We start from the raw sequence: 22,964 nt of genomic DNA on the forward strand, positions 1-22,964 counted from the left end.
TAAAATGTCACATAATGGTTTTTACATTAAAAAAACACCAAAAAGGCGTTGGCTTTATTTTTTATTTTTTAAATAATTTTTATCAATGGGAATCTTGCAGAGAACGCGAGAGTCGGTGACTCGCATCTCCACGAAACCCATATCCAACGGTTGTTAGATGCTGTTTAGTTTCTTCAAAATTTGATGCTCTATCTCCAGAAGAAAGCCCTTCGTTCCCGCCTTTTCATTTACCCGCCATAAGATCTTAGAGTAGGAAGTCGGTTGTAGCAGACAAGGAGATGTGCGGGAGAGCTCAGTGTACTCTCAGGGCAGACGATATTCCCAGGGCTTGCCATCGCAATAACGCCCCTGTGCGTTTTCTGAACACAGATCGGTAGTCTCCCTATTCTCTCTCTCTCTCTCTGGCTCTCTCTCTCTCGACATGTTTGTATGTTAACAAAGCAAGATTGTGGGACATTGAAGTTTCGATTCCCGATGAACAGGAGTTCGAGTCTAATTATCTTCTACTTTTAGGTATCGTCCATCTTATAATGTTTCACCGGGGTGGAATTTGTCAGTTGTGCGTAGAGATGGTGGAGCCGAGAGCGAAGGCGTTGTTGTCCATTGCATGAAGTGGGGATTAATTCCTAGTTTCACTAAGAAATCGGAGAAACCTGATTTCTACAAGATGGTATTACTTAGAAGCTACATGATGTGTTTATTATCAGTTACTGCTATAGTAAATGTTTACTTCAAATTTAGCAAAATTTAAGTGTGTTTCGTATTTAAAAGTTTCAGGTTTTCTTGTTTCTGATTATTTACATCAATTACATCCGTATTGGTTTCCTAACAATGCTGGAAATGGCTCTACACTTTACACACCTGCAGCAGCTGATAACCTTATTCAATAACTTTCTTCTATGCAGGAATATTCCTGTTTAGTATTCGTCCAATGAGTCTGTAGGGGAAATCCCTCATTGGTGTCGTCTGATTGTTTAAGGAGTTAGATTTGCAAACCTTTACCAATTAGAAGAGGATAAGCATTAACATGTTATTCCAGATTTTTGGGCGTTAGTAGTTTCCCCTTTCGCATGTTGTTTTGTGATATATTTGTTATCAGGCTTTTTAATAAACAACTAACTTGAAAATGTTACTTTGGTGCATTTGTTTGTAATGTTTTATCATATGATAAATCAATGTAGTAATATCTAGTAATATATCTTTGGTGTTTCAATTTGTAAAACGTGATAGGATATACTAAGTAAAAACTTTGGGTACAATGTTGTGTTTGGTATAATACAACTTAAAAAGTAAACTAAGTTACTATTCCAGGACTTAGCTGCTGATTCAGTACTTAGAAAGTGTAGTTTCGGACCTGTAGCATTTTCAATAACCCAGTTCAGTCATGGTATTCCAACATTGTCTCAGGACTGGATGCCGTCTTGGGACTTTAATACTACTACAATTACTGATATTGAACTTAGATTTCGTCGTTTAATTCTATTTGGAGAAGTTACTTAGGAAGCATTATAAATATTTTTCATAGACTTTAGTTATTCAATAAAATATTTTGATAGTTTTCTCAATTTTCTGAATGTATGATAAAATCAAACCCTTAAACCCTATTTAGATAAATTTTAGTAATGTTTAATTAATATATGGTAATGACAGTGATTACATGATAATGACATAGGATGAGAATGACAAATTTTTTTTATATTTAGATAATTGTATATTAATGCATGTTAATAACATATTTTTATTTCGATAATAGAATGATATAGTTGTATTTTCAGTTAAATTACTAATTTACCTCTACCTATTATATGTAATAGTAAATGATATATAAAAAATATGTAATGAAAAAAAAAATAAATTGTTTACCAATATAATTATATTTGTATTTAAATAAATAATTATTACACATAATCAAATTAAATTTTTATATTTAATAAAATAAATAATAATTTGTGAGAATAAAAATAGAATTAAGTATATTATATGAAAGTATAAGGAAAAAAAAAGTAACTTGTCAGTCACATACCACCGATTCGGTAGTTTTAAAATTCATCCCAAATTTGCCGGTTAAATACCGTTTGCTACCATTGGAAGTTGAAACAAACATAATTTTCTCATACCCGTAAAATACCATACATTAAAATTCTATCATTCATCACGATCCAAACAGGGTGTTAGTATGATTCTTAAAACTTCTTAAATATGATGTCTAAAAACACTAGGTGTAATGTCGAAAGTTTTATCAAGTTCCTAACTAGGCATGGTAATTCTAATCTTTCCTACATTAGATTTAGATGCTGTCCTGAGATTTTAGTATTTTTGGAAACCTAAATCCCGTCATTGGATCAACAATCTCAAGACAGGGCTGAGGACCCGGTGTGATTTTGGAATCTGAGAAATGTTGTCCATATTTGATCTGTCCATAGATAGTGTATGTCTTCTGAGAAACATAAGAGAAAATAGGACTTTCTTTACCTGTCCCATTCTTTATTACACCAACAAAAAGACAGTATGATATTTATTTTTCACTTTCCTAATAATTTACATTCATCTAGTACTGTGTCATAACAATAACAATGCTCCCTTTACATTATATTGACATAAAGGTCAAGGTTCGTAATATAATGATTAAGTATACTTTTTTGAATATATCACTGAAGGTCAAAAGGGAATTATATGCAGTGTTAACTGATGGAATTTGCAATACTAACTAATTGTAATCCTTTTGGTACTTTTTCTTCTATATTTGTAAGATCTGTATTTGGGAGACTGATTGTTATGATTAGTACTTAAGATCTTGTTCTGAGATTCTAGTTAATGTTATAGGCTCGTGAACAGAAACTTTTTGAAAAATATTTTGTATATCTTTTTTTTTTTAAATTAAAAAAAAAAAAGATTTAGACATACGGTAACTGATCTGATAGTGTTTAAACATGAAACTGAACTTGAGCTGATGAATTTAGTAACTACTAACTACTCTGATATACATAAATAATTGGAAAATAAAATATTTAGCGATTTAACAAAGTCTTCCTACACGTCCTCTGTGAAAGGCTTTTGTAAGCCTGCACCCTTAACAAAGATGTAAACTCTTGGGGACTCATAATTCAGATACTATTAGACCTTTTATGTTTGGCAGTGTGATTTAACATGGGCTGTAATTTTCAGTTCAATGCTCGATCTGAGTCAATATCTGAGAAGGCTTCATTTCGTCGATTGCTTCCCAAAAATCGGTGCCTTATAGCTGTAGAAGGGTACGCACTGTCATTATTAATGCATGAACTTAGATCTTGTTTTGTTTTACTATTTCAGAAATTGAAAAAGAATTTTACTGCTTTTCTTTAACTCATTCCAAAACCTGTTTCCTTTCTCATTTGTCATTACAACCTTTTATCATATTTATTAGCTCAGAAACAGATTTTCAGAGGTTTTTTTTGCTAAGATGCTTGACCTCATGTAATTTCATATTGCAAACGCTTTGCATTACAGGGTCTTGTGGTACTTGTTTAGATATCTTTTTTCGAGGCTTTGCAACTATTTATCCTTCTATATTATATTCTTATGGTGACTTCAACATATTCTCCAGATTCTATGAGTGGAAAAAACATGGATCGAAAAAACAGCCATACTACATTCATTTTAAGGATGGTAGACCTCTGGTGTTTGCTGCTCTATATGATTCTTGGGAGAACTCAGAAGGTGAGTCACTTTTCAGATGATTGTATCCTTTGAGGTGGCATGTCTTGGCAAAACTTCTTTAAATCTGTTATTTTCTCCATTTTTGGTTTGTGAGTTCTGTTAATTAAATTTATTCCAGAATAGCTGCTTATTGTCATTTGATTTATTTTGTGATATATTTTTTGCTTGGAAAGAGGAATTTAATGTGAACTTTTTGAGAAAATGTTTAGTCCTTAGTGTCTGAGGCTTGGTCAGTTTTGTAAGATTACTTGCCATAGCTACCAAATATTGCCTTTTTTTCCAAACTTACCCCTCTTAGAAGTATCAGTTGCATTGAAATTTTTTTATTTGTTTTTTTCACTTTTGACTATCATTTGGCATCTGCATTCATGCAGGTGAGATACTCGACACATTTACAATAGTTACGACTTCTTCATCATCGAGGTTACGGTGGCTGCATGGTGAGTTGGGTGTATTTCCATTTATTCACATGTCTTCTTTTGTCGCTTTATAGTACATCAGAATGGATCTGTGGTTGACATTCATTTAGATCCTTTTTATTTTATACCAGTTAGGTGCCCATTCAGATTGTATTCTCATATCATGGAAGTCTGCTAAGAAACTCTGAATAATTTGAAAACTGACACTTGGGATTTATTTGATATTTTCTCAAAGTATCCTTTTTAGGAAAAGAAATGGATAAATTGGTGAGTAGGTTTTATTAGTATTTTCTAATTTTATGCCCGAAAGCATGACTTCAGAAGTTGAGCATTCGGTCCAACTGAATGACAAAGGTGTTTGAGTTAAAAGCATTGTTCTTTAATAGTAGATCGTATCCAAGACAATTAAAACATGTTCTATGGGAGTGAGGGCATAAAACTCCGTGAAGCAAATAAATTTGGATTAGGGATGTACTCAAGAATTATATTGTCAGCATTTTTCTTTTTTCTTCTTTTTTTTAGGATACAAGCTAAATATTAGTCTTTTAATGTTTGGGTAAACATTACGTTGAAATGAAAATCTCATGTTCATTTAGGGGATCTTATAGATGATGAAATGTACAGATGATGCCTGAATGAGTTGCATAGCAAACGGAGAAGGCTAGACAAGAAATAGTAGTTTATATCAGTCAGGACAGACATATTCCAGGTCAGATGATTGTTGGGGCAAACACCTACAAAAAGACACGGGGCCCTGGACTATGTACTCATTCTGCTGATATTGAACTATAGCTGAAGCATATTGCAACTTTTAACTATTCCCTCCATTTATGATTAAGCTAATCATTAAGTTTAGGATTTAGGACTTGAGTTGGATGATACTGCAAATGTTCATTTTCTCCAGTAAGATGGTTAAATGTGTAAAATGCTCAAATAATTTATACTTGTCAATATTTGTCTGAAGTTGAGCAGCCTTATATCTATATATTCACTTACCTGTTATTGTAGACAGGATGCCTGTAATTTTGGCTGACAAGGCATCTACTGATACGTGGTTGAATATTTCTTCAACTCCAAAATTTGATTCAGTGCTTAAACCATATGAGAAAGATGATTTGGTAAATAACATTCATGATTGCTACTCAAATATAAAGAATGTTTTAAGGGTTTTTTTCTATTCTATAGAAGCTAATTACACCAGGCCTCCAGGTGTGGTACCCAGTGACCCCTGCAATGGGCAAGCCATCTTTTGATGGACCGGAGTGCATCAAGGAGGTAAGATAAGCTGACTTTTCCTTGTCTATAGTGTAGTGTTAACAATTTGGAATGATAGCTCGAGATTGAGGATGCAAACTTAGGGGTGGAAAGCATTGTGATCCCTTAAATAAGTTGTGGATAGTAAATAAGTTGAACCTTTCAACTGTCACCACGCTTTAATGACATGGATAGTTAGATGCTTTCTTATTTTAGCTCGCTTTGTAGACTGTTCTGTTGCTCTCAGGTTCTTGCAATCAGAAAGGAAATATTCGTTACAGGGCTGTATTATGCAGTAACTTAGCTATCATGTTTAGCAATTTTGACGAATTGTCTTTTCCACTAAATCACCAATGCTAGTATGAGTAGAAAAGGACTTGAACTGCTGTCAACCGTCTTTCATATTCTTCTCCAAAATTTTGTGGAGCCTTCAAACCTCAAACATGATACTATTTTGATAATCATTGACCATTAGATGCTGTAATGGGAAATCCTAACCTTTTTTTTGAGATAAAGGGTTAAAATTTCCCAGTACAGCAACCCTTGAATTTATAAAATCAGTTGAGAAGTTGAGATTTGATTTTGAGAAGTTTCGGGTGGAAAGAAGTGATGAAATCAATATCATGCCCTAAAGCAATTATGATTGAACCTATTCTTGAACTTCTTTCTCGTGGTAGGTTTTCTGACAGTTGTGATGTTATGCAGATACCATTAAAGAAAGAGGAGAAGAATCAAATTTTGAAGTTTTTCTCAACCAAGGAAAGTAGAAAAGAAGGATCAAAGAGACACGAGGAAAATCCACTGGATGAGTCTGTCAAGACTGGTTTTCAAAAAAACTTGAAAGAGGAACCTGAAACTGAAGATTTCACGGAAAACTTGAAAGAGGAGCTTCAAACAGGAAACTTGAAAGAGGAACCTCAAACTGAAGATCCCGCAGAAAACTTGAAAGAGGAACCTAAAACTGAAGATCTCACAGAAAACTTGAAAGAGGAACCTGAAACTGAAGACAACAGAGAAATTTTATCCTTAACAAAAATGGAAAATAATGACCCAGAACCAGGGGATTCTATTTATGAGGGTGCGGTAAAGGTCGAAAAAAAACGAGACCGAGAAGAGCTTTTAGCCGATCAGAAGTCAGTTGTAGATAAAGTTGAATCACGCCCATGGCCAGTGAAGAAGAAGGGAAAACTTAAGAGCACTGATGATAAACAACCAACTCTACTTTCTTACTTTGGGAAGAAATAGTTGTTCTGCATCTGTACATACACTCTGCTCACCGTAGCTGTATCTGATGTAGGCAAGGATCTTTTTTTTTTTTTGGGTCGGGTTCCCGTTGGATTTGCCAGTGAAATTTAACGATTTTGTGGGGGAATTGAACCATGTATGAAGCTGTATTATATAATGTCACTGTGACTCGTTTGTTGGTATTAGTAGTCGGATCAAGTGTCGTACTAAAAGTATTCCACCTCAAGCCTTTTCCAACAACATTGCAAATATAATTTGTTTAACACAAACATATTAATAAGAAACAGATTCCATTCTTTTTCTGCTGGTCCAGAAAGGAAAACTGAAACAGGCAAATTTTCATGCCATTTTCTCTTTGAATTACCAAAAAAAAAAAAAAAAAAATCTTAATGAACTCAAAGAATATATCACTCAAACCATCTAACATCCCACTTCCCAAAATTTATGTCTCAGCCAGATATGAGTTACGGTATGACAACCAAAATAACTAGAAATAGCCAAAAGAAAATAGCAGCTAACTTAACAGAGTCCTTGTGTTGTTTACTTGCTACCATTGCTGCCTTATCAACTCAATACATTCCCCTGCTGTTATTGAGGATCGATCCGAGGGTGCCCAGAACCGCAAACGCCAGCAGCGGGCTAACATCCAGCGTATCAAAAACAGGAGGAATTATGTTCCTGAACAAATTCAGGTAGGGATCGCATAGGTCCCTTATTGCCGATAGCGGTTGCCGATCCCATGGGATGTTGGGGAACCAGCTCAGCAAAACCCTCACCATCAAAACGCCACTGTATATATCCAGCCATTTCGACAATCCCGCCGCCACTACCGTCAACGGTGTGTTCAGATATCCGCTAGGCCTGTCCCGCAGCGATGCGAAGAACGCCGGTCCAACCGTCTGGACTACGCTGCTTTGCAACGATAACCCAATCGTATTAGGGTTTAGAATTGAGAAAGACAGATTTTGGGCAAGCTTGGCGAACACGGCGAATGCTAGCGTTACAAGGGTCGTAATCGTCCGAGTCGAGTCGACGAGCGGCGATAGACTTGAGATTTTCTGGGATAGTGAAGGTAATGTTTTCGAAGCGGAAGCGGAAGCGGAAGCGGAAGCGGTCGCGAGGGGGATGATTCTAGGGTTTTTGCGATAGAGACTGAGGTAGGGTGTCTTGGGAAGAGACGGAATACCATTGAATTTACGGTTAATCAAGTGAATTCTAGGGTTTCGGGGTTGGGGAGGCAGAAGAACTGGGGCGCGGAAATTGAGGATTTGTGTGATCAACGCCATCTTCGTCTTCTACTCCTTGCCTTTCCTTTATTTCCCACGAAAGGCGAGAGAAACCCTTTAACCAGAAAATTTTCCCTGGAATATCCACGGAGGTGAGAAATGGAGGAGACCAAAATGGAGAAGGCGCAGGCAGCAATGAAACCCTTGCCTTAATCGGATAAGTTCATCCCTGTCCTTTTTTATTTTCCTTTTGATAAGTTCGTCCCTTATTAGTTTTTTTTTTTTTTCAAAAAAAAAAAAATAAATTAAATTGCCCTAAAACAAGAAATAAAAAGCAGATTTTTATAATTGAAAATTTTCAATAATTTATTTGAATTATTATCAGCCGTTTTCTTCAATTAAATTTTTTTAAAACTATTTTTAATATCTTACCGACTCACAATAAAACAAAAAATTTTGATGATTAAATAAATTTTGTGATAAAATAAAGTAAAATGGTATAGTTATCTATTAACTAATGTCCGTTAAGCCGTGGTGGTGGGACATTACAAAAATACATAAATTTAAAATTAAATACAAAATTAATTTTGGAATTGAAGTATTATATTTTTATAATTTTTATTTTATTTATTACTCGTTTTTAATTTTTATTCTGTAAAATAAAAATTTAACATGAAAATTACTCATGTTTTAACTCTAAAAAAATTATAAATTACACGTAAATTTAGAATTCTTTGTATAAAGCTGAGAAGCTAAATACAAAAGTTTATTTGCTTAGCTCATCATAATAGTGACATTAAAATCAACTTTTCACCTGGATGTTTGGAACAATCATCATTAATTTTAATTTTCTCAACACTTAATTTTTCCATTTAATTTTAAAAATTTAATCTGAAAGTAGAGTGATTTGTCGAAGTATAGAAATTATTTTAAAATAAAATAAAAATTAATTAGGATATTAATTAATTAATCAATTATTAGGAAAATATCTAAAATATTTGCTCTGATGCAAAGACGGAGATTCCACCGCCATCACTAATCCATTAATATTTAACAGGTATTAAATCATTATAAAACAATTCAATTAAGAGGGACTTAAATTAATCACCCAATTAAACAAAGTAAAATGAAGAATTTTATTTTATTTTTTTTAAAAAAAGGGTAAACACAAGGGAGATATACATACATATATATATATATATATATCAACACAAAGGGAATAGTTGAGGGCGTAATAAGGGTAGTAATAAAGAAGAGTAATAAGCATCTATGAAGCCTGCACTTGGAGTAAGCTCCGTTATCATCTTCTTTATGATTCTGAATGGAGTAACCACCACCGCACCCCATTGGACCACCGTGCGGGATCCCATGCAGAACCCCCGCCGCTTGTTCCCGAGCCGAATGATGCAGCCTCTCCGTCTCCTCGGCCGTCGCCGCCCACGGCACCATCCCGCCAACAACGTTGAATTTTGAAACATTGATATGGGTATGCCACTTCTCTTCATCGTTTGCTAAGACTGAATCTCTCTTTTCTTTTCTAGAGTTTTTGGCTAGTCTTTGATCATGAGCTTCGTTGATATATATATACGGGCGTTTGTGTATGTATACGAATTGCGTGTATATATATATATATATATAAAAAGATAAAAGAAGGAGCTAATTAATGAATGATGATTGTCATAATGGCAGCAATTATAACCATCATGATGTTAATTAAGGGCTGATATGGTAGAATGCCTTTAGGAGAAAAAGAAGCATGTTTTCTTTTTATCTTCTTTTTTAGTGAAGGTGCTTGTGGTAGTCATGATTCAAAGATGAGTCTCCTTTGTATATTTTATTATTACCTTAAAAAGAGTTTATTAGCAAGTTGGTAAGATGTTATAATCCATATACCATTCAATTTTGTTCTTGTGATATGATTGCTTAGTATTAAAAAATTTTTAAATTATTTATTTTAATATTGTTGTTTATTATTATTATAGTTAGAGTTGTTAGTCTCTTTTTTTTTTTTTTTTAAATTATAAATATATTTATTATGATACTAATCACTAATGGTTATAACATTCAATTTCGACATAAAATAATAAGAATGATAATTTTGTTTTAGAATTTTGATATTACATTTTAGCTTGAAGAGTATTTTTCCTTGGTCCAACAAAAGGAATACCAAAAAAAAAAATTAAATTTATGTGAATCATTTACCATTTCATCATATATAATGTCTAATTCTAGTTATGAAGATAATCTAACATTTTAATTGACTATAATATTAACGTTGTTTAACATTCAAACCAAAATAATTTATATTAAAAAGATTACTATCTAATCGTGGCATGTCTCTTGTATTTAAATTCTACATAAAATTCAATAAGTTGTGACTATTTACTAACTCTAAAGTCTCTTCCCTCTAATTACCTTATTTACTTTATTCATAATTCATGATTTAGTAATTTGACAATTTGATTGTCACAACATTTATAGTAAAAGTAACCCAACTTCTTATGATTTTATTGGATTGTTTTACTAATTAGGAGTTTTGGAGGTCACACCCAAGAATCTTTATCATTTTAGTTTTTCTTGCGATTTTATTTGATGTAACTCTTTTCAAGTTTCTTGGCTTTAATTCTTTCATATTTGGTTCTGAAATGGAACAAACAAAATTGTGGAATTAATTTATAAGTTTACATTTAATTTAGGGTAAGAAAAATATAAATTATATTTAAAATGAAAAATATTAAATTTAGAAGAAAATTAAAGAAATTGAATTCATTAATTTTCTTTTTATTTTTTAATTTTCTAATAAAATTCTCATATCTACTCATTTTGAACCCATGGGCTTGGTATATGGAGCTTTTAGACTTTCACTACCAATTTATGCTATTTAATAGAGGTGGGTTATTTTGAACCCATGGGTCACTTGTTTGGGCCAACAATGTTCACTGTATTCAAAAATACATAAATCTTTGTGCAAAATTTTCTAACAAATTTGAAAGGTTTTTTCCTTTTAGGTTATGATATATTTGATTTATCTTTTGTGCGGTACTTTCTGACATTCGGGTACCGTATGAAACTTCTTTTTGGTGCTTGTTATTTTCTTAGGGTTCGTGAGTTAGCAAAAGCTTCGTAGTCTTTTTTCTCCCAAATTAGAGATTCTTTGTTTTTCTAGACATTCTGTTTTGTCATAGAAAAATCTGAGAGTTTAGTAAATGGTATATAAACCCAAGAGCACGAAACAAAATGTGCTCGCTCTTCTTGAAATTAATAAAAATATAATATATATATATATACGTGTAAAATATAAAACATAGAGATTTCTACTCCACGTTTCACATCTGTCAGAGGGATTTCTTTCATCATTCAGCTGCTGAAACAGTAGGAAAATCTGAAAGAACAAGTGCCAAAAACCGCCAACCAAATCTATACTAGTCGCTGAGCATTCCAACCCTTACCCCCCCCTCCTCTATTACCTCTGTGCTATATTACATCAAAACCCTACATCATAAAAACCAAGCACCCCAACCTGAGTTACCACTAAACAATAACCAGAGTTTCAATACACAGAAGAAAATAGAAAAAGAAAAAAAACTGTTGATGGGTGCTTGTAATTAGATGAAGTTTTTAACAGACTAATTTGAAAATCAAATGTTCAAGCCCTTTCATTATTGATGGTGTTGTGTTTCTTGCAGCGGCTGACAGGGTACTTAATGGCATTGAGTTCAACTTTGCGCAGAGCCGCTTTGCCCAAATCAATGCCACAGATATCAGACAGTCTGACAAGGTAGAGTAAAACATCAGAAAGCTCTTCACCCAAGTGAACTTTCTCTTCCTCTTTCCAGTCTGGTAGTCCTTTTGGAACCTCCCCTTTCCATTGGAATATCTCAGATAGTTCCCCAACTTCACCCACCTGTCAAATTTATTATTACAGTGAGCAAAGACCCTTGATCAATGGAGTTGAAGTACATATTTTGCAATGCATAATTGGTGGGCCTGCTGGATTTTGAGCTTCACTATCCGTCTCTCTGGACATTTGCTATGGCATTAAATGGGAAAACGAAAGGAAAGAAAGAAGAGAGGTTGCTCGATGATTTTCTCTGATGCCAAACAAAGGATGCGTCTATTTTGCTGAGACTGTTAGTCAAGTTTTGACTATAGGTGATACAGACATGGCTAATAAAGTTATAAACCTAACGTAGTACTTAAGAAAGCAACGGGAGAAAAAGAAGAAAAAAAAAAAAAACGAGTACATAAAAAAGACACACTTCCAGATTCTTTTAGCAAGTTATTGCATTTAGAAATACCAAAAATTAAAGACCCAGATGAATTCCTGCAAAACCCAACCGGTTGCTTAACTCTATGAACTTGTTTGTCTGGTCAAATATTCTCAAATAAAACCCATGAAGAAAAAAGAATATAGCTCTTCAATGAAACAAGCAGCTAGCAAGGATAATAAGCTTGCTTCCATATATGATCTTCCCTGTTTTCGGCTTTCAGGGTCATAGCCAGCAGCTAGGAAAAGGTTTATCAAGAAGAAAAACCATGTGAGAAGAGCTAATAACATGATGTAAAACAAAAATATATGTGAAGAAAAAAGAGTGAGCTTGACAAAGTTGATTAAAAGTCAAACTTTAAGGAGGCAAGAAAAGTTTGAAACTTTTAGAATATACTGTATAAAGGATTGATTAACACCTTTCTCCAATCCTAAATTTTCTGGAAAAAACAGTTCAATCAGACGGGTATCAAATTCCAAGTACTAACTTCCCAATCCATAAGATTTTCTGAACTTGTGCTTTGATTCAAGCTTCCAATCTGGAGAGATTAGACATGAAGCTATAAATTAAACCTTTTGAAATAATCGGATGAGTCGATAAATTAACATAAACATACCAGAGCCAGGAGTAGATTTCTCGGGCTATGAAATTGTTCCCAGTCCCTTTCCTTAGCAAAATCCGCCATTTTGTTCTTGAGAAAGTCAAGAGACACACTCTCTGTCTCCCCGTCTTGTACCCCTGTCATCTCTGTCTCCACACAAGAAAAGTACGATAAGAGAGACGGGAGAGAACCAGATATATAAACAAAAGAGAGAGAAGAGAGACGATAGTCGACCAGAGAAAAGCACAGAAAAGCGAAATGGCTGGCTGCTTGCTATTTTCTTGGAGAGCACCTCTTGATGATATATACAAGCCCAGCCAATGAGAGAAAACGATGACCAGAAAGACAAGCAGTGGATTTTTTATGCATATGGAAATAGTAAATTTCTCGTTACAACTGTGTTTCTTTAGAGAGTGGGAGTGGAGTCGTTGAGTAGGCCACGGGCTATTGCCAGTGCACAAAGAAAGCACGAAGCGTCGTCGTTTTTGGGTAGCCAACGTTATGGACTGACACGTGTCGGTAGCAAACGGATTCTTCCCCCGATCCTCGGGTACCTTCGTGTCTCCCTGCGCGCCACGTGTGCTTCCCTCACGCCCTCGTTAGCTGTTCTCTCTCTGGCTGCTGGCTCTGATCCTCTGGCTTTGTAATAGCCTTGCGCTCCCGTGGGTAGCCGCCACGTCATCACCACGTCATTCTCTTTATCGTCCTTTTGGGTTTCTGTTTATAAGAAGAACGACATCACCTTTTTCTTTTTAGAAATAACATCTTTCGCTTTAAGGGGAAAATATTTATATTAATTTCCACGCATTTATTTTTCGTAATTAATGAAATAATATTACATCATATTTATAATTGTTGAAAATTTTATAATTGATTAATATTGTTCATATATAAGGTATGCATTAATTGTTATAAATGAAAAAATATTTCCGTCGTACACTAAATAATAATATCAAGTAAATTTTAATTATTGTTTATTAATATATTATATGCAATGCATACATTGATGGTTATAAAATTAAATACATGTGATCTTGTATAAATAAATAGAAATGTCATCTAAGTTAAAAAGAGTATTAATTAAAATAACCTAATGCGTGAACAATAATAGTTAGTTAGTTATATATATATATATATATATATGAAATCTATTTATTTCTTTAATTTTAAAATCATATACTTGAATATTATCAACAATCATAATTGTAAATACAATTTTTATGTTCTAATTCTGAAATCATATATTTGAAATCATAAATGTAAATAATCATATATACTTTTTTTATAATTGATTAATGTCACGAAATTCTCTTATTCCCAGCCTAATTCTTATCTCCTAAATTAAAAATTATATGTGAATTTTTATCAGAATTTTAGAGATTATTATAACTAAGATTTAGATGTTATAAAATTAAAAAAAATATATATTGTTAAATTTTATTTTGAAATTTTAAAATGTTTTACAAGACAAAACATATAAATTTTTTTTACCTACATTCTACGAAATATTAAAGTATAAAATACTATATATGTATAATTTATGTTTAAAAATTACTAACATAAATATATTAGTTTAAACAAATATACAATCATTAACTTAATTCATAAAAATAATTTGTTTTCTATTTAGTTAATATTTAAGTAAAATTTATAGACGCAAAAAATATAATTAATTGAATTTGATCGATTGTACGTATATTAATTTAATATTTTTATTTTTACTATTTATAAACTGTGCATGGTACAGAAATAAAACTAGTTTAATATAATTTAATATGGGTGGCAGTGGTGATGATGAAATTATAACTTAATATAATGTTAAGTGACATAATTACACCGGTGAATAGGTTGGTAAAGTAAATTAATTAATTAAGATGGGTATAAATTGGATATCAATTGTAATTGTATTTTGAAAAAAAAAAAAAAAAAGAAGGTGGTTGAGTTTGCGAATGGCAATTATGCTGTTAATATAGTTGATCATGATGCCACCTAACTAGGTCATTCATGCCGTGTGACATTTTTATTTATATTAATAATAATATGCTTAAATTGTTATTCAAAACCAAAAAAAAAAAAAAATGCTTGGTTTACTTATAATAATAATAATAATAATAATAATAACATATTTGGTTTTTTTTTTTTAAATAAAAAATAAAATCTGTTAAAACTCAATAGATATAGATTAAAATAAAACGCAGCGTTTTCATAATTAATTAATTTCATCCGTATCCCACATCCATATTTCTCTCTTGGATAATAAACTTTATGATACCATCGTAGCAGGTAAGTCTTAAACCCTAAAAGACACTCAAAACTTCAATCAACATGGATCCAGAAATGGCCAAGTTACACGTAAATCCTTGCAATCCAATTATTATTTCATCATTTTAAAAGAATCTGAAACCTTACGAATTGGAAAATAATATAAATGACGTAAATGAGAAAAGGATAACAGGGGGTCCTGTTAAGTTGAAATCCATGCATGTTGTCGTTATCATGAATGTCATCTCGATCTGATCGATGCATATATGTATACATATATACACATATATGAACACATCTGTATGTAACTTTTTCTAAATTTCTCCTGCTTACACGATAACATTCGTTCTTTTGTGTTTGTCGATTTGCAAGGCCAATCCCCTAGTACCGTCAGGTCGTCCTTGTAAATTCATCTGCAACATTATGGTGTTATATTAGTCGCGTGTGTGTGTATATATATATTGACTTTATTAATTACATAATACAAGCAAGGTTTGTCACGTCGCTTTGTGATTTATAATTTAGTGTTCCACTACAATTGCATTGCTTTCTCTTATCAGTATCAACCTATCTGGATCCAATTGTTTAGAGAAAATGGATTCTTCAGCTTTTTTTTTTTCAAAAAATTATTCAGAGAAACAATCAGTTTTTTCTTTTTTTTTCTTCTCGTACATTAGAAAATATTATCGAACTAATTAAATATCCGTATAATTGTATTATATTTATTTAATCAGAAACAAAATTAGTATAATTAAGATATGGCATTTCAAATTATAATATAAAGTTTAAATCTTTACTCAATTATAAACCTCTTAATTAATTAAGGAAAGATGAGGATAAAATTAAATTAAAATTGATTTATTAATCATTTCTTACATATTGACATCTGCCTAACGCGCACTAAGAGTGAGGGAGAGGGACGACCGCAGAATAATCTTAGGCTCATATCCAACTTTCTTTTTTCCCTTCACCATTATTTCAATTGTATACATAAATAAAAATTCACTATACATACAACACATGCATGCATATGGTTCATCCATGTCAGCCTACATCATTATGCCGATCACATAAACGAATTCGTTCCAACTTAGTGTAATTTAACTTAATACGATAATTTAATAAATTGGGTTTTTTTTTTTCTCTCATCTCAAGGCTATTATTTGAAATAATTTTTTGTAATTTTCATAATTTTCACGTGTTTGTATTCAAAAATTTAGAAACGTGCAGATATTTCTCTAAAAAAATTAATAACTTTATACAAATTGAATTAGAAAAAAAAAAAAAAACTTCAAATTCAAAAAAACACCATCATCACCTATGTAGATAATAGACCACATCATGCCCATTATCTCTTTCTTTCACACATTTAAAATGTGAGTTTTTATTTTTATTTTGGGATACAAGAGAGAAGCACAATAAGACCTAAAAGGGAATGCCTAAATTTTACATATTTTAGGTCATGAGACATTAATGATATCCTTCCTAACAAGATTCATAAGCTCCACAGGAAGCTGTTGTATGGAATAGAGGCCAGGAGGCCAAGTGAATGCGAGATTAACTAGGTAGTCCGCACACCGATTACCTTCGCGATAAACATGTTGTATTTGGACAATCCAATCCTATATGAGTCGAGCCTGGATAGCTAAAATAAGATTAGAGTTCGTATTAACCGGAATCGCTTCCCTATTCAACACTTTATTAAAAACCTGTATAGTAAGAGCATTATCCATGTCAAGAATAACCTGACGTGAACCCAAATTCCAAGCTAAGCCAAGACCATACAGGGCCCCTTAACGTTCCACCTAGAGAATAGAGCAAATCCTGAAGTACCCCCCAAGCCACTGACCGTTGTAATTCCTATCCAACGCACCTGCACAAGTAGTGTCGCTACTAACACAGAGCGTCCCGTCTGTGTTGATCTTCATTTAATTATGGGGCAGCTGAGTCTAGTTGATGAGTTCTTCCTGTTTCTAAACACTGTGGCTAGAGATGGCAAACGAGATACAAGAGGTCTGAAAAGTGTACTCGGTCAAATTAGACACATCATGATTCAACTCCTCCACACTAAGAGGGTTTCCACCAAAGACAAAGGCATTTCATTGTTTCCAAAGCAAACAACATGCAATACTAAATACAACCCTCCAGTCTTGGAAGGACGAACATCAATCATACTTGTTCTGTAGGTTTGCACAAACCCAGTTATCGAAAGGAGTGCTAAAGAAGCTTTGAACAGCCATATGAGGTACAATCTTATGTCAAAGGTTCCTTGCCTAGTGACACTCCATCAGAACATGGTTCAGATCTTTGATTTCAAGACCATAGACAGTACAACTCAGATCATCTGTCATATGTCTGCGAACCTGTTTTGCACTGATAAACAATTCGTTCTGCAAGATGAGCCAAAAGAAATGACAAACTCGTTGGGCACCAAGCCACTTCCAAGCTAAGCTCCACCTGCTATTTGTAAAAAGAGAGAAAATATAAGAAATAATATTATAAACATATTTAATAGAGAACTTACAGTCCAATGAGAGGCCTTAATAAGGGATATCCACCTCCATCACGCCCTTCAAGACACTGACTGCGGCTAGCTGTATGAGAACTCTATTAGGAAGCATCCTCTGTAGATGGTCCCAATCCCACTGCCCATTCAGAGTCACAAATTCCTTAACCCTTCGCGATCCTGTTATGTCATCAATATGTTAGAAACCAAGTAGCTTAAGGGTCCACACCCCCCAGCTAGTTGTCCTCCCAAAATGTCACGCTTTTGCCATCACCAACGTGCCAAGTCAAACTCGCCAGAATATGCTCCCATATACCAGTCAATTTCCTCTACAAATGAGAGCATGAGGCTATAGTATTACTGGCATTATAATGGAGATCCCATTTATATTTGTGGCGAAGGATCTTAACCCACAAGAGATGTAGTTTCGTAATTATGTTAAAACCCACTTTCATGAGGAAGGCTTTATTAAGATTTCTCAAGCTCAAAACACTCTTTCCCTCATGAGTGGTAGGTTGACATGTATCGTTCCACTTAACCAGACTTAGTTTCTTATCACCACTACCCGAATCCCATATAAAATCACGCACCATTCGATCAATCTGATCACAAAGTGAACTAGGGATGACAGTTGTCTACATCACATAGGTTGGAATAACTAAAAGGACCAACTTAGCAATTGTTAGGCATCCGACCATGGATAGACTCTTGGCCCTCCAACCCAAAAGCTTTTCCCACACGTTTTCCAAGATGTACTGGTAGGTGTCCTTGATAATCCTACCACGAAGTAGAGGAACACCAAGGTACGTGCCAAGATTCTTGGTACCCTAGAAGCCAAAGGTAGAGTTGATACGGTTAACGTCACTCTCTGGGACGTTGTGGGAAAAAAATGCGGGTATTGGACATGTAGATTTTATGCCTCGAGCTCTTGCAGAAGTCCACCAGAGCGGACTTGATAAGCTATACTTGACTATCCAAAGCCTCACTAAAGAGGATCAAGTCATCCACGAAGAATAAGTGGGACAACTTAGGGCCTCTCTTGCTTAGCAAGATAAGACGCCAAGCCTCACTACCGACTAACTGATCTATATACTGAGACATACGCTCCATACAAAACACAAAGATATAAGGCGATAGCAGGTTACTTTAACGAATACATCTCGAAGGCACAAACTCCTCAGTAGGTATCTTGTTCCACAAGAGTTACTTGGTGCTAGAACCAATATAGTGCATGATAACCCGAATGAGCCACTAGGGGAATCCAGCGTCCCGGAGGGTATCATCAATGAAATTCTAACTGAGTCTATCATAGGCTTTCTCCAGATCAACTTTGATAGCCATCCAACCAACTTTACCTTTCTTGTGCCTCATCAAATGAATAATTTCCTGAGCAATATTGATATTATCTGCAATATTGTGACCCTCAACAAAACTTGCTTGAGTATCACTGATCGAATTAGGCATAAGATCCTTAAGATTATTAGCAATGACTTTTGTCATAATTTTATAGGAGACATTGAAAAGGCTGATCGGCTGGAAATCTTTGATCATCATGGGTCTCGCCACCTTGGGAATCAGAGTGATTAAGGTTCTATTAAGCCCTTCCTCCATCTCTTCCCCTCAAAAGACTTTCATCACCATGTCACAAACCAAATCTCTAACCACATGCTAGTGGTGTTGATAAAAGGTCGCGTGTAAGTCATCTGCTCTAAGGGCTTTGAGGAATTTCATATCAAAGAGAGCCACACAGATATCCTCCCTAGTAACCTATTTACTCAACTTACTGAGCGTATCCGTAGTAAACATCGAAAATCTACCCCTGACGCTAAAAGCACAACAACTGGCAGTGTCTCTGGAGTAGAGAGCCTTAAAGAAGATAATGGCCATGCACTAAAGTTGGTCCTCATTTAATATCTAATTACCATCACTATCTTGGAGCACAATTATTTTGTTTTGCCTTCTCCTAGTCATGGTGTGTTCGTTGAAATATGACGTATTATTGTGCCTTAGAGAAATAAAATTGCACCTCACCTTTTGCATCCAATGTAGCTCCTCTTGCAAGAAAGTGTCTTCAAGCTCCTGTTGTAGGGAGACCTCATACCTACTGAGATACGCTAAGGTGGAACACTTAAGGGTCCGCTGAATGCCAGTGAGACGAGACATGAGGCATTTTTTCCTACAAAAAATATCACCAAAAATGGTGGTGTTCCAGTGTTTAGCTTGGCTGACGAAACTATTCGGGGTTACCTGAAAAGAGTCATCAGCCTTTCAGTTATTACGAATAAGGTGAGGAAAGTCCGGATGGGAAAGCTAGATAATAGAAAAACGGAAGGGCAGGGAGCGCCGATAATGCAGAAGACTCACATTGGTATTAATAAGGATAGGACGATGGTCAGATTGGAGCTTGAAAAAGTGTTGTACCACCGTCTCAGGGAAACTCCCCAACTATGATGAATTCACAATAGCTGTATCCAGGCATTGAAACAGGGTACCCCTTTTTAAGGTGAAATTAGGTTCCACATTATCAACTTGAGAAAGGGAATTGTGGCTAATAAATTGGTCGAATAAAGGAAACCCTTTGTTCCTTTTAGAGGCACCACCCTTCATATCCGTACTGCTCAGTAATACATTAAAGTCCCCAGCAATCAGTCACGGCTCATTAATTATTTCGCTAAGTTGGTGCATATGAGTCCAAATGTGGCATTTTTTATGTACTTGTGAACACCCATACACAATGGTAAACAAGATCCTAGACTGGTAGTCACACCAGTGAATTCTGGTATGGATAAATTGATAGTTGTTTGCCAAAATCTCTATCTAGATTGGTTCATTCCATAATAGCTAGATCCCTCCTGCGAAGCCCTGCGCCTCTATTGGGTGAGAGCAGCTAAAACCTAACTTACTGATAAGCCTATCAAGTTCTTCCCCCATGATGTGTGGCTCAAATAGAGCGGTAATCAAGGGATTTTATTGCTTCATGAAAGCCCAAAAAATCTGTCTAAAATGAGGGCTCGCAGCACCTTGGAAATTCCATGTAAAGACTGTAAAATTCATGGTTAATATATAAAATGAGAAGAAGAAAGAGACCCGAAGGAACCAACCCGAAGCATGTTGTGATCCAGGTGAAAACACAAGTGGCTAGGTTAAACAGCATTGTTGGTGGCAACGTCGAACAATCCCGTGACATCGTCTTTCTCCGGCCCAGCCTGGGTAACCTCTAGAACAGGTTCGACCACCAGTTTTGAAGCTGTCGCATCTTCTTTGAGACGTTTCCTCAATTTGTGGTATCAGCAGGATGCTTTATTAACACGGATCCCGGAGAGACGTTTATCAGGAGGTCTTGATGTTATTTGGTTTCGGATGCTTGAGGAAGTCATGACAGAGCTCTTACCATTAATCGGGTTGTCGACCATGTTCCCCCCACCCTGTTTCGCAATCTGGACCACAGCATGCCGCTGTTGGTTGAGCAGGGTCTGGACCTGGTGGAGTGTAGTAGATGGGTTAAAGCTGAACAAGAGCCCCGTGTTTCCTCCACTAGGTTTCCCCATTTTGAGTTCTTCATAGTGGCCCACACCATTCTTGATCTGATTCGAAAATGGGTTAGAATTCTCCTTAGCCTCACTTCTTTGGCCCAACTCGGCAGACTTTCCTTTAGAGTCTAGAAGACTGTTAGGCAACTGACTCAACCTAGGTGCTATGAGTCCAACCTTTTTCTTATTCTTTCCTTTTTTATGCCTTGGAACTTCTTCTCCCTGATTACCTTCTTCATTCCCTACCACAAAGTCCGTCCCCATCCCAGCATTTATTTCCGGTCGTGACATCCCCACCAAATCTGCCCCCAATTCGTTACCTTCTAAAAACTTTTCCCCCATTTTAGCAATTAAGTCAAATCGTGTGTGAGGGCCGTTACGAACGGAGATACCGATAGTTTCCTTAATGGCTCGTACGGTTGCCGTTTTTTTTTATTTTTCCTTCTCCAGCGGACCACTTGCATCCACACCCTAAACTTCTCTTATGGTGTCATTGATGACAGCCCTGCCTTGTTCCCATCGTCAAGCTTTCCTCCCCCTTTTATCACTGCATCCTTGGCCAACTTAGGGCACTGTTCCTGGAGGTGGCCATAACAGCCACACTCAAAACAGATTGTCGGCAACCCCTCATATACTACCCACTGAAGGTGTCCCTTAGTGAGGATTTTTTAGACTAGCGGTTTAGTGAGGTCGATGGAGACAATTATGTAAGGAAACTTCCCCCTTTTTGTGGTTTCAGTGTTGTAATCGATACAAACCACCGTGTCGATTACCTTGACAATTGCCCATAATACACTTTTATGGTAGTTCTTGATTGGTTGACTAGGAAAACGGACCCATGCAATCACCGATGCCACCCGATCATCTTTGACAGAGAAGGTTGATGACCATGGTTACATTGTAAGGTAATGGCTAAAGATGACCCATGGGCCACCTATTAGGGTATATGTAAAGTCAGCAGAGTCACTAAACTTGACCAAGTAAAAATTATTCTCTAGGTCCACTAGTTGAAAAATCCCAGCAGGATGCCAAAGACTTTGAAGGCGCACCAACAAGGGCCGATATCTAATGGCTCTACCCAACATCCGTATTACCATTGAATTCTTCATAGATTGGGATAAGTAGTTGTGGACTATGTCAACGAACACCATTTTTGGAAAGTCCCCGTCAGTAGCAAGGATTACATCCTCATCCCTGATTTCAAAGTCCTCCTACTTTTTTTCCGATTGCTTGGTATTGGTCAGTTTGTGTTTGAAAGACACCCTATTTTGGTCCCAACTTCCATAGAGCCCTGCTCTGTTCACTGGCATCCCTTCTCTCATCATCAGATTTTGTCATAATATCCATATCGCTTGCCTCTTCCATGTTCTCAGCCACAATCCGTTCCGTCTCCTCCTCCTTACCCAGAGAGGAGTCAACGGTTTCCTTTCTTATCCTAACCTTCTTAGTCGGTCGATCATCGTCAAGGCACGGCGGCGCCTCGCCTTTTGCGGTAAGAGAGATATCACTAATAGAGAGGATTTTTGTATATTTTATACTGCTTAATTAAACAAAACGTAATGTACTCTTGTGACATTTCTCTGTTTAAAATGTAAGTTTAAACATATATATGTGTAACCTAATTAATCCGAATATAAGTTTAAATATAACTGATAAAATATAAATTTTTTAATATTTTTTAAATTATTTTTATTATTACTATAAATCTGTCAATTAATTAATGAAATGCATAAATTCATATTTAGAGAAATTACTTTGGAATTTTCCACAATCAATTAGTCAAGATTTTGAAGATACATGGAGTCAAAATGAGATACTGTTTGGAGGAGACACATTAACTTCATTCCATATCTGGGTTCTCTCTCTCTCTCTCTTTCTCTCTCTGTCTATATATATATATAACATGTCCATATATTTATTGTTCATGTGGACTGTAGGCTCGTGTATTTGGTCATGT

General features: G+C 35.1%; 5 protein-coding genes across 5 annotated transcripts; 1 reads left to right on the forward strand and 4 right to left on the reverse strand.

The window, feature by feature from the left end:
* The first annotated feature begins 84 nt into the window (after positions 1-84).
* Positions 85-6,799, forward strand: LOC110821713 (embryonic stem cell-specific 5-hydroxymethylcytosine-binding protein). The gene is made up of 8 exons (XM_022051635.2): positions 85-373; positions 514-670; positions 3,166-3,251; positions 3,584-3,696; positions 4,071-4,136; positions 5,124-5,233; positions 5,325-5,390; positions 6,075-6,799. Exons 1-8 carry the CDS (start codon positions 279-281, stop codon positions 6,612-6,614), a joined length of 1,233 nt encoding a protein of 410 aa, XP_021907327.1. The 5' UTR covers positions 85-278; the 3' UTR covers positions 6,615-6,799.
* Positions 6,800-7,019: 220 nt separating this feature from the next.
* Positions 7,020-8,086, reverse strand: YLMG1-1 (YGGT family protein). The gene has a single exon (XM_022051636.2). It carries the CDS (start codon positions 7,898-7,900, stop codon positions 7,184-7,186), a length of 717 nt encoding a protein of 238 aa, XP_021907328.1. The 5' UTR covers positions 7,901-8,086; the 3' UTR covers positions 7,020-7,183.
* Positions 8,087-8,802: 716 nt separating this feature from the next.
* On the reverse strand, positions 8,803-9,525 carry LOC110821653 (uncharacterized). The gene has a single exon (XM_022051572.2). The coding sequence runs from the start codon at positions 9,343-9,345 to the stop codon at positions 9,046-9,048; it is 300 nt and encodes a 99-aa protein (XP_021907264.1). The 5' UTR covers positions 9,346-9,525; the 3' UTR covers positions 8,803-9,045.
* Positions 9,526-11,098: 1,573 nt separating this feature from the next.
* On the reverse strand, positions 11,099-13,109 carry LOC110821737 (uncharacterized). The gene is made up of 3 exons (XM_022051672.2): positions 12,944-13,109; positions 12,725-12,855; positions 11,099-11,744 (listed from the first exon to the last, which is right to left on the reverse strand). Exons 2-3 carry the CDS (start codon positions 12,851-12,853, stop codon positions 11,487-11,489), a joined length of 387 nt encoding a protein of 128 aa, XP_021907364.1. The 5' UTR covers positions 12,854-12,855; positions 12,944-13,109; the 3' UTR covers positions 11,099-11,486.
* Positions 13,110-21,256: 8,147 nt separating this feature from the next.
* Positions 21,257-22,387, reverse strand: LOC148266704 (uncharacterized). The gene is made up of 2 exons (XM_088216036.1): positions 21,931-22,387; positions 21,257-21,660 (listed from the first exon to the last, which is right to left on the reverse strand). The coding sequence occupies exons 1-2, from the start codon at positions 22,156-22,158 to the stop codon at positions 21,490-21,492; spliced, it is 399 nt and encodes a 132-aa protein (XP_088072162.1). The 5' UTR covers positions 22,159-22,387; the 3' UTR covers positions 21,257-21,489.
* Positions 22,388-22,964: the final 577 nt, after the last annotated feature.

This window comes from Carica papaya, chromosome 3 (genome assembly GCF_054855325.1).
Source record: "Carica papaya isolate Zhongbai chromosome 3, ASM5485532v1, whole genome shotgun sequence".
NCBI lineage: Eukaryota > Viridiplantae > Streptophyta > Magnoliopsida > Brassicales > Caricaceae > Carica > Carica papaya.